The sequence below is a fragment of the Cydia pomonella genome, chromosome 27 (assembly GCF_033807575.1).
Source record: "Cydia pomonella isolate Wapato2018A chromosome 27, ilCydPomo1, whole genome shotgun sequence".
In the NCBI taxonomy this organism is placed as follows: Eukaryota; Metazoa; Arthropoda; class Insecta; order Lepidoptera; family Tortricidae; genus Cydia; species Cydia pomonella.
The window spans coordinates 3866061-3878766 of record NC_084729.1 but is presented as its reverse complement, the minus strand read 5'-3'; the positions used below and the strand labels follow the sequence as shown (position 1 = coordinate 3878766).

The 12706-nt window shown below is 41.6% G+C and overlaps 1 protein-coding gene across 3 annotated transcripts in view; it reads left to right on the top strand.

Annotated features, from left to right (window-relative positions):
- The window catches only part of LOC133532397 (uncharacterized), a 39115-nt gene that overhangs the window by 9713 nt on the left and 16696 nt on the right, over positions 1-12706 (top strand). For all 3 annotated transcript variants that reach the window (XM_061871022.1, XM_061871021.1, XM_061871023.1), the window contains 4 exons: positions 1125-1239; positions 2561-2687; positions 3084-3215; positions 9705-9855. In XM_061871022.1, the coding sequence (XP_061727006.1) occupies positions 1125-1239; positions 2561-2687; positions 3084-3215; positions 9705-9855 (525 nt within the window). The remainder of the gene's footprint in view (positions 1-1124; positions 1240-2560; positions 2688-3083; positions 3216-9704; positions 9856-12706) is intronic.

Genomic DNA, 12706 nt, shown 5'->3' with positions numbered 1-12706 from the left:
TACAAAATAACGTTCTTCCTTAGCTAAGTACAGTCAGTATTATACTATTCTATTCTTAAAACTATCTTGTTTATCAACTAGAACGTTAATACGCGATTAAGTCCCGTTTTGTTAAATAATAACAATTATATAACGTTTTGATTAACATAAAATAAGCTATCCAATAGCTGTGTAGACCCCCACACAGCGAGCATACGCGCGAGGCAATTTCCTCACGCACAAACCGGCCAGTGCGTTTTCCTCGCCCGAGCAGGCCGCCTCGGCCAAGGCACGTCTACACTGGCCGGTTTGTGTGTGAGGAAATTGCCTCGTACGTATGTGCTCGCTCACTCGCTCTGTGTGAACCCGCGCCTAATCATGGCTACATTTTTTATTAACCCTTTATTATAATGTCAGGAATTATGCACTAATACACTTTGAAATAAAGTTCAAAATCAGGTGGGAAATTAATCCCTGCCTTATAAGTTTTAATAGCTTTGTGTTACATTTTATCAGTATAAACCTATGTGACAGAACTTACGAATGAAATGAATGTAACTTTATTGCGATAAACATGGTATACATAAGATGGGTACATTATTATTATTATAAACCGACTAAGTAGTAATCTCTGTTATTTTGTAGTAATTATTTATTTTAAGATTAAGTTTATCCAAGTTATTGGCTTATTGTAATTGACCGAAGCGTTAGCAAGGTCACCGCTTTGACTCGGGCATTTTGCTTTCCGGGTCTTCTTCTCTACACATTCTCGTGAAATTTTGTGACCAGCGGTGGCATCATGGTTCCATTTTTATCACTTGTCACTATGCCTGTCACTTTCGCGCTTACATATTTGTTAGAACGTGACAGCCATGGTGACAAATGACAAAGAGTCGACCATCTTAGCCCTACAGATTGTATGATTTAATAGATTTTTTGTCGATCCAGTTTTTGGAACTTTTTCAAAATGCGGAAGTTGTCATAAAGGACTTAAGCGCCAATAGCGTCCATGGCGCTTAAGTCCATTGTGAGTTCACTGTTTTAACGACTCAACATACTAATTATTTTTCACTTCCACATTTTCTAAGTTATAATTTTTATTAGAATATTTTAGAATTGAACAAGAAATTGTCTCTTGTTCACAGCCGCCGATATAATCCGGATGGAGCATAACTACAGCGAGGAGCCTCCGAAGCATGATCCCCCGGAAAACGTCTCCAGGCTTAATGTTCGCCAGCTGGTTGACACGCTTGGTTATCTGTGAGTACATATATTTATTAAATAAAACAAAAAAACAACAAACATAAGCATAAAACGCCGGTTGTCAATAATATTCCAGGACCTAACTCTCATATACTTCGGACATCTCTCACTCCGCTCCCTGGTTAGCCTAGAGAGAGTTATTATGACTGGAAAAGTTGAAGGCACCAGACCTCAGACCCCTACTAGATGGTGTTCTCAAATCACTGCATCTATGCCATTAAAACTGCACGAGGCCATGAGCTTCATTTCATTTCATTTCATAAGGCTTGGCGAGGAATAGAAGCCTATGGAGGAATCTGGTCTTCAACAGAAGCATGATGTCACGATCCTCAGCATTGAGGGACCGACTGCACGACTTGTTCTCTGAACTCCCCATCGGCACACAAACCTCCTCAAGGTTTTGCCTACGATGGGTCTTGTATTAAATTCTAGACTGTATATTGTTTGTTTATTCAATAAATTAAAAAAAAAAACTGAAGAAGAAGATATTTATTAACTATTCGCGTAGATTAAGTTATACATATACTTTCTTTACTCTTTGCATTATACATTTTCAAAACCGTCACCACAGACAGCCGAGGGGGTGATTCAGACCAAATGTCGGGAAATTGTTAAATTATTTTAGTTGGTTATTTTTGGCGTTTATGTTCATTTAAAATGGTGTAAATACTTATTTTGTTGTCCGTTTTTTTTATACTACGTCGGTGGCAAACAAGCATACGGCCCGCCTGATGGTAAGCAGTCTCCGTAGCCTATGTACGCCTGCAACTCCAGAGCAGTCTCATGCGCGTTGCCGACCCTGTTATTTGTGTAGTGTTATTTGGCTGCGGTTTTCTGTAAGGTGGAGGTACTTCCTCAGTTGGGCTCTGCTCTAGATCTGGAATGACATCCGCTGTGCTGTGCCCTACCACACAAAGCGAGATGATATTCACAATGCCCATACCTCTCTTTTGGACGTAGTTTAAGGACGTACCCGTGTCCAATGGTCCGGGTCCATGTGTACAAATAAATAAATGAAATTGTATAAAAGCTTTGAAACAAAAAAAAAAATACAAACTTAAATTTAAAATTTTAAGTAGCGTCAGGGCTGGTTAGAGAAAAAGAAGGGAGGCCCTTGTCCAGCAGTGGGCCACCAAATAATGTAATAAAGAAATTCACCTTAGAGTTTGGGACTAGGTAAAAAAAAAGAGAAATAGTTAATCTTTTTTTTGTTTTACAGTCCGTCCCATATTCATGAAGTCAGGAACTGATGATGGAATCCTAGAATAAAATGGTGGCATTTAAAACTATATGTAATTAAAATTATTGTATGTTTCAGATCTCTAAAGAACTTGCAACGCAAGCAGTTGTGGGTGGTCAAAGTGGAGACGGACAAGGCTGAAGCTTCCATCACTCAAGCGGAGCAGGTCATCGCCAAGATGCAGGACCCCAAGCAGATCATAGAGGTATGTCATCTTAACACCCCTGGTAGTGTCCTTAAGAGCAGTTGTGGTCAATGTGGAGACGGAGGCTGAAGCTTCCATCACTCAAGCGGAGCAGGTCATCGCCAAGATGCAGGACCCCAAGCAGATCATAGAGGTATGGTTCTTACTTACTCCGTTCTCCGTCCTTTCCTGGATTCGAATCCCAGTAAGGGCATTTATTTGTGCGATGAGCACAAATATTCGTTCCAGAGTCATGGATATTTTCTATGTATTTAAGTATTTGTATATTACATATATCATTGTCTGAGTACCCACAGCACAAGTCTTCTTGGCTTACCGTGGGACTTAGTTTGTGTAAGAATGTCCTTATAATATTTATATATTTTCCTATGATATTTAATATACGTTTTCCCTCAGATCATACCACAACCTCAGGCGGAAGCGGAAGACCAACCAGCTCAGAACGAAGTCAGCATCATGGAGGAGTCCACCATCTCCGATAACTTCATCTACGAGATAGCTGAAGAACAGGAGATCACTATGGACGAGGTATGGCTAATTTTTCTTCCGTATCAACAAAAATTGGTTGAATTTTAAGAGTCCTTATTCCTACAGACGAGCGTATTTTGTAAAATGCTTCCTTTTTCATTCAAGATTACGACGTAACTATTAGTATTTATTCAAAAACTGATAACGTACTTAAATAATCGTTTCCTAAACTAGGGGCTCCAACAGTTCAAATTTTCATTTTCTCTTTTAAACCTCTTTTTTAATGAGGTTTTTTGGGAGTCTTTTCCAAATTTTGCAGTGAGATGTGGTGTTTCGGTTCTCAATTTTGCTATAAACAAGAATCATTTGGTACATGAATGACTACAATTTGATTCAACATATCTCGTACGAGGGGCTGGAATGATTAACAATCGAAGATTCATTTGAAAAAACTGATAAAATACCTTCCGAGTTTTCTTCATTTTTTTGGCGAAAACAGGGTTTTATTATATTTTATTTCCGCAAATTGTACGCATATTTTGCTTTAAAAATAATATTATAGCAAACTGTAACTTTATGTTAACCTATATAAAAAAAATCGTAACTATGGGACCTACATTGCCGTAAATTTATATTTTTTTAAAACACGTATAAATCACGCAGCAGCGACGCCCCGCTCTCAGTCCGCGCGGAGCGCGCTTAGAGGACGGACCTGTGCTCGATTGTCAGGCATTCGTTGCGATCGTAATCAGCTACGGAGTTCCGAGAAGTGCTATATACTGCGATTAGAAAATCTTAATAAAAGTTCATTTTTTACAGTATGCCTAACAGACTCGCTTATTGATGGATTTTCAGTGTTACTTTTTTTTTAATACTAAGTCGGTGGCAAACAAGCATACGGCCCGCATATGTACGCCTGCAACTCCAGAGGAGTTACATGCGCGTTGCCGACCCTAACCCCCTCCCCCCCTCGTTGAGCTCTGGCAACCTTACTCACCGGCAGGAACACAACACTATGAGTAAGGTCTAGTGTTATTTGGCTGCGATTTTCTGAAAAACGCATTTTCACTTGAAATTACGTTAGGGTTTGCATTATTATTTTTGACCCGGATGAAGTCCAAGTTCTCATGATGGAGTCAGGAGTTGGTCACCAGAACTCCTAATCTACTAATTATAATCCCATCATGTTTGGGCTCAAAAGATTTGCCCTGACGAACACCATCGATCTAGATGAGGTCCAGGGTCTCATGATGGAGTCAGGAGTTGGTCACTAGAACTCCTAATCTACTCATTATAATTCCATCGTGTTTGGGCTCAACAGAGTTGCCCTGATGAGCACCTTCAATCTAGATGAGGTCCAGGGTCTCATGATGGAGTCAGGAGCTGGTCACCAGAACTCCTAATCTACTCATCATAACTCCATCGTGTTTGGGTTCAATAGAGTTGCCCTGACGAGCACCATCAATCTAGATGAGGTCCAGGGTCTCATGATGGAGTCAGGAGCTGGTCACCAGAACTCCTAATCTACTCATCATAACTCCATCGTGTTTGGGCTCAATAGATTTGCCCTGATGAACACCATCGATCTAGATGAGGCCCAGGGTCTCATGATGGAGTCAGGAGTTGGTCACCAGAACTCCTAAACTACTCATCATAACCTCATCGTGTTCGGGCTCAATAGATTTGCCCTGACGAGCATCATCAATCTAGATAAAGTCCAGGGTCTCATGATGGAGTCAGGAGTTGGTCACTAGAACTCCTAATCTACTCATTATAATTCCAACGTGTTTGGGCTCAAAAGATTTGCCCTGATGAGCACCATCGATCTAGATGAGGTCCAGGGTCTCATGATGGAGTCAGGAGTTGGTCACCAGAACTCCTACTCTACTCATCATAACTCCATCGTGTTTGGGCTCAATAGAGTTGCCCTGACGAGCACCTTCAATCTAGATGAGGTCCAGGGTCTCATGATGGAGTCAGGAGCTGGTCACCAGAACTCCTAATCTACTCATCATAACTCCATCGTGTTTGGGTTCAATAGAGTTGCCCTGACGAGCACCATCAATCTAGATAAAGTCCAGGGTCTCATGATGGAGTCAGGAGTTGGTCACTAGAACTCCTAATCTACTCATTTTAACTCCAACGTGTTTGGGCACAAAAGATTTGCCCTGATGAGCACCATCGATCTAGATGAGGTCCAGGGTCTCATGATGGAGTCAGGAGTTGGCCACCAGAACTCCTAATCTACTCATCATAACTCCATCGTGTTTGGGCTCAATAGATTTGCCCTGATGAACACCATCGATCTAGATGAGGTCCAGGGTCTCATGATGGAGTCAGGAGTTGGTCACCAGAACTCCTAAACTACTCATCATAACCTCATCGTGTTTGGGCTCAATAGATTTGCCCTGACGAGCATCATCAATCTAGATAAAGTCCAGGGTCTCATGATGGAGTCAGGAGTTGGTCACTAGAACTCCTAATCTACTCATTATAATTCCAACGTGTTTGGGCTCAAAAGATTTGCCCTGACGAGCACCATCGATCTAGATGAGGTCCAGGGTCTCATGATGGAGTCAGGAGTTGGTCACCAGAACTCCTAATCTACTCATCATAACTCCATCGTGTATGGGCTCAATAGAGTTGCCCTGACGAGCACCATCAATCTAGATCAGGTCCAGGGTCTCATGATGGACTCAGGAGTTGGTCACCAGAACTCCTAATCTACTCATTATAACTCCATCGTGTATGGGCTCAATAGAGTTGCCCTGACGAGCACCATCAATCTAGATCAGGTCCAGGGTCTCATGATGGACTCAGGAGTTGATCACCAGAACTCCTAATCTACTCATCATAACTCCATCGTGTTTGGGTTCAATAGAGTTGCCCTGACGAGCACCATCAATCTAGATAAAGTCCAGGGTCTCATGATGGAGTCAGGAGTTGGTCACTAGAACTCCTAATCTACTCATTTTAACTCCAACGTGTTTGGGCTCAAAAGATTTGCCCTGATGAGCACCATCGATCTAGATGAGGTCCAGGGTCTCATGATGGAGTCAGGAGTTGGCCACCAGAACTCCTAATCTACTCATCATAACTCCATCGTGTTTGGGCTCAATAGATTTGCCCTGATGAACACCATCGATCTAGATGAGGTCCAGGGTCTCATGATGGAGTCAGGAGTTGGTCACCAGGACTCCTAAACTACTCATCATAACCTCATCGTGTTTGGGCTCAATAGATTTGCCCTGACGAGCATCATCAATCTAGATAAAGTCCAGGGTCTCATGATGGAGTCAGGAGTTGGTCACTAGAACTCCTAATCTACTCATTATAATTCCAACGTGTTTGGGCTCAAAAGATTTGCCCTGATGAGCACCATCGATCTAGATGAGGTCCAGGGTCTCATGATGGAGTCAGGAGTTGGTCACCAGAACTCCTACTCTACTCATCATAACTCCATCGTGTTTGGGCTCAATAGAGTTGCCCTGACGAGCACCTTCAATCTAGATGAGGTCCAGGGTCTCATGATGGAGTCAGGAGTTGGTCACCAGAACTCCTAATCTACTCATCATAACTCCATCGTGTTTGGGTTCAATAGAGTTGCCCTGACGAGCACCATCAATCTAGATAAAGTCCAGGGTCTCATGATGGAGTCAGGAGTTGGTCACCAGAACTCCTAATCTACTCATCATAACTCCATCGTGTATGGGCTCAATAGAGTTGCCCTGACGAGCACCATCAATCTAGATCAGGTCCAGGGTCTCATGATGGACTCAGGAGTTGATCACCAGAACTCCTAGTCTATTCATCATAACTCCATCGTGTTTTGGGCTCAAAAGATTTGCCCTGACGAGTACCATCGATCTAGATTAAGTCGAGGGTCTCATGATGGACTCAGTAGTTGGTCACCAGAACTCCTAATCTATTCATCATAATGGTAATTTGATGGTGCTTGTCGGAGTAAATCTATTGAGCCCAAACACGATGGAGTTATGATAAATAGATTACGAGTTCTGGTGACCAACTCCTGACTCCATCATGAGACCCTGGACTTCATCTAGATCGATGGTACTCGTCAGGGCAAATCTTTTGAGCCCAAACACGATGGAATTATAATGAGTAGATTAGGAGTTCTAGTGACCAACTCCTGACTCCATCATGAGACCCTGAACATCATCTAGATTGATGGTGCTCGTGAGGGCAAATCTATTGAGCCCAAACACGATGGAGTTATGATGAGTAGATTAGGAATTATGGTGACCAACTCCTGACTCCATCATGCGACCCTGGACTTCATCTAGATCGATGGTACTCGTCAGGGCAAATCTTTTGAGCCCAAACACGATGGAATTATAATGAGTAGATTAGGAGTTCTAGTGACCAACTCCTGACTCCATCATGAGACCCTGAACATCATCTAGATTGATGGTGCTCGTGAGGGCAAATCTATTGAGCCCAAACACGATGGAGTTATGATGAGTAGATTAGGAATTATGGTGACCAACTCCTGACTCCATCATGAGACCCTGGACTTCATCTAGATCAATGGTACTCGTCAGGGCAAATCTTTTGAGCCCAAACACGATGGAATTATAATGAGTAGATTAGGAGTTCTAGTGACCAACTCCTGACTCCATCATGAGACCCTGAACATCATCTAGATTGATGGTGCTCGTGAGGGCAAATCTATTGAGCCCAAACACGATGGAGTTATGATGAGTAGATTAGGAATTATGGTGACCAACTCCTGACTCCATCATGAGACCCTGGACTTCATCTAGATCGATGGTACTCGTCAGGGCAAATCTTTTGAGCCCAAACACGATGGAATTATAATGAGTAGATTAGGAGTTCTGGTGACCAACTCCTGACTCCATCATGAGACCCTGGACTTCATTTAGATCGATGGTACTCGTCAGGGCAAATCTATTGAGCTCGAATACGATGGAATTATAATGAGTAGATTAGGAGTTCTAGTGACCTACTCCTGACTCCATCATGAGACCCTGGACTTCATCTAGATTGATGGTGCTCATCAGGGTAAATCTATTGAGCCCAAACTCGATGGAGTTATGATGAGTAGATTAGGAGTTCTGGGGAGTTCTGGTGACCAACTCCTGACTCCGTCATGAGACCCTGGACCTCATCTAGATCGATGGTGTTCGTCAGGGCAAATCTTTTGAGCCCAAGCACGATGGAATTATAATGAGTAGATTAGGAGTTCCGGTGACCAACTCCTGACTCCATCATAAGAACCTGGAATGGACTTCATTCGGGTCAAAAATAATAATACAAACCCTAACGTGATTTCAAATAACACTGAAACTCTATAGCACTAATGTGCGCAAACGATTGGCATCTTGACTACGCAGCATGGGTGCGTAGCCACCATGCCAATCGATACGACAACGAAACACTATCTGTCTCTCTCTCGTACTAATATGCACAAACGATTGGCATCTTGGCTGGGCAGCATGGGTGCGTAGCCAACATGCCAAACGTTTACGATACGACAACGAAACACTACTCTCTCTCTATCGCACTAATATACGCAAACGATTGGTATTTTGGCTAGGCACTAAGCAAGTGTGTGGCCAACATGCCAATCGTTTACGATACGACAACGAAACACTATCTGTCTCTCTATCGCACTAATATACTTTATTTATACCTGCAGTCATTTAGTAACTTCTTCATTTTCCATTGGTGTGAAAGAGACAGAATAAAGAGCAAGGGTTATAGTACACTCTGTAGTCTGTACACTTAGTAGTAGTGTACATAAAAAAAAAACTACTGTGCATATACAATAAAATAAAGAGTGCCCATATGATATCATATGACACTAAAATTAATGTTGCTTGAAATTATATTGAAAACTATCAAGATTATTCTAGTCTGCATTGAAACGCGCGTCGCGTTGCCGGCGCTCGCGTACCGAGCGCCAACGCCATCTATCGAGCGTTATTTCGTGAAATCGGAGAACGCTCCAAGGATTAAGGGCTCTTAATACACTTTTTGATCACTACCATAAAGTTAGAAACAAAATAGACTCTACCATACATTTTGGCTGGCTGATATTGATATTTTGTATAGGTGAGTTTTTCTTTTTTTACTTTTAAACTTTACTGCACAATAAAAATAAGTACAAATGGCGGACTTAATGCCTTAAGGCATTCTCTACCAGTCAACCATAGGGCAAAACAGAAATTCTCGAATGTGGGTGCAGTGAGAAAAATAATTCAAAAGAAATGACAACTATAAAAGTAATTCTAAAAAACTATTTACAATGTTGAAATGAAATGAATGAATGAATGAATCAAAAAAATAAATATGTATAAAATACTTAAATACATAGAAAACACCCATGACTCAGGAACAAATATCCATGCTCATCACACGAATAAATGCCCTTACCAGGATTTGAACCCGGGACCATCAGCTTCGTAGGCAGGGTCACTACCCACTTGGCCAACCCGGTCCTCTATGAAATATTACAACGCGTCTAATGAAGTATTACTGACTTGTGAAACTGAAATTGTTTCTCAGGTCAAAGAGATCCCAGCAGAGACCAACAAGGAATGGATGGTGAACATTATACCCGAGGAAAATAAGCCCAAATACGCCTACATCAAGCACTGCACCACCGGCAAGAAGAAGCGACACTTCACTGCGGAAATGAACGAAATTACGCTACAAGGTAAATATAAGTCTAACCAGGTTTTGCATCCTGCATCAGGAATGTCCCCAGTGCATCAGGAATGTTCGCCCAAGCGCACACGGACGATTTTCACGCGATAATAAATAAATAAATATTATAGGACGTTATTACACAAATTGACTAAGTCCCACAGTAAGCTCAATAAGGCTTGTGTTGAGGGTACTTAGACAACGATATATATAATATATAAATACTTAAATACATAGAAAACACCCATGACTCAGGAACAAATATCCATGCTCATCACACGAATAAATGCCCTTACCAGGATTTGAACCCGGGACCATCAGCTTCGTAGGCAGGGTCACTATCCACTAGGCCAAACCGGTCGTCAAACAAATCACGTCACTAATGGGTCGCGTAAGGGAAAGTCGAAACAGCATTCTGAAGGTGATTGCGGACAGATTTAACTGCCCCATAATGTGGCATTGGATGGAGCAGGTCAGATCTACTTTGACTTATGTCAAGTAGGTCTGATTGGCATAGCATAACCTTTGTGAATAATATAGGTTTTAAGTTAATTTTACTAACCATATATGGACTTCTGGGTCTGAAATAAAGATATATTTATTTATTTATTTATTTGCTCGGGACTTCGTCTGCGTTGGATTGGTATTTTCTATTTTCATATACCTCTCATAGTAAATTCTTCTTCTTCCTCACGTTGTCCCGGCATTTTGCCACGGCTCATGTGAGCCTGGGGTCCGCTTGACAACTAATCCCAAGATTTGGCGTAGACACTAGTTTTTACGAAAGCGACTGCCATCTGAACTTCCAACCCAGAGGGTAAACTAGGCCTTGTTGGCATTAGTCCGGTTTCCTCACAATGTTTTCCTTCACCGAAAAGCGACTAGTAAATATCAAGTGATATTTCGTACATAACGTTCCGAAAAACTCATTTACGAGCCGGGTTTGAACCCGCGACCTCCGGATTGCAAGTCGCAAGCTCTTACCGCTAGGCCACCAGCGCTTCTCATAGTAAATTACTACACCTTTTCACTGCCTTAGGGAATGAATTCTAGGATAAAAACTATTGTATGTCCTTTCCCGGGACTAAACTACCTCCATACCAAATTTGACCTAAATCAGTTCGCATTTATAATATTACCAAAGAGAATTTGTAAATAGAGGTGGATTGTCATAGAAAACTTTGTAGCCACAGTAAATTTACTACCATCTTTCGACACATGATTTTGTTTGTGTTTTTGTTGATGACGACAATTTATTATGTTTTAATTTTATATTGATTTTATACCTATTTTATTACTATGACATTTAATTTCATTTAATATGAATTTACATTGTATTAATATTTTAGCAATTAAAATCTCCTTCCTCCTGCCCTTATCCCACGTTATGTGGGCTCGGCTCGACATGTTATTCTCTTCTGTCTTTCGTCACCTCAGCACTCACTCCTTTCTTTCTCATATCACATATTCACACAATCCATCCATCGTTTTTTGGGTCTACCAAAACCGTCCATCAATCATTCCTAACATTCTTTTGCCTATATGGCATTCATCCCTCCTCATTAACACATTCACTGCCAGACAAAAAACGGCGCACTACCCCAGAAACCGGTGGTCTATAGCTGCGTACAAAACAACCCGCCCAGCGGGTTGTCCGGCCTCTGAACAAAGTTCACGAGCGCCCACCAAGTGGGTTCCCGGCAGTGAATGTGTTAAACGCCCATACCACGCCAACCTACCACTCCTTATCTTCTCCGCTACCGGTGCTACTTTCAAACTTCCCCTTATATACTCATTCTTAATCCGATCCTTTATCGTCACTCCACACATCCATCTCAACATTCTCATTTCCGCTGCGTGCACTCTTCTTTCATCCGTCACTTTCGTCGCCCAGCATTCTGATCCATACATTACAACAGGTCTCACGATCGTCCTGTAAATTTTCCCCTTAAGTAATTTAAAGCAATTAAAATCGTTGAGATATTTGAGATTTCGACGACCGGTTTGGCCTAGTGGGTAGTGACCCTGCCTACGAAGCTGATGGTCCCGGGTTCAAATCCTGGTAAGGGCATTTATTCGTGTGATGAGCATGGATATTTGTTCCTGAGTCATGGGTGTTTTCTATGTATTTAAGTATTTATAAATATTTATATATTATATATATCGTTGTCTAAGTACCCTCAACACAAGCCTTATTGAGCTTACTGTGGGACTTAGTCAATTTGTGTAATAATGTCCTATAGTATTTGTTTGTGTAAATATATTTGTTTTTTTCTTTTTGACATTTCGACAATACCTAGGTTGGCCTTAGCTATGTATACATTGACATTTCTTTTGTCTTTAATTCAATTCAAATATACTTTATTCATGTAGGCCTAGCAACAAGCACTTATGAATAGTAAGACAGTATTACATATAATTATCTTAATCTAATTATCAGAGCAATTTATTGATGTTGTAAATATTATTCCATATATAATACTAATGAATATAATTCATAGATCAAATTTTATACTAAAACTTTCACAAAATATTTTTTTTTTTTTTTTTTTTTTTTTAATAGCCTATTTGTGTGTCCCACTGCTGGGCAAAGGCCTCCCCTCTAGCTTTCCAATCCTCCCTGTGCTGAGCAAGGTCCCGCCAGTCCCGCTGAAACGCATCAAAGTCGTCCCGCCATCTCTTTCTCGGTCTGCCTCTGCCACGACTACACCGGGGATGCCAGCTAGTGGCTATTTTAGCCCATCTGTCATCATTCATCCGGCAGACATGTCCAGCCCAGTCCCACTTAAGCCTGGCGGTCTTCATCCCAACATCGACGACACGGGTTTTGGAGCGAAGCTCTGTGTTCCTCACCCTGTCTG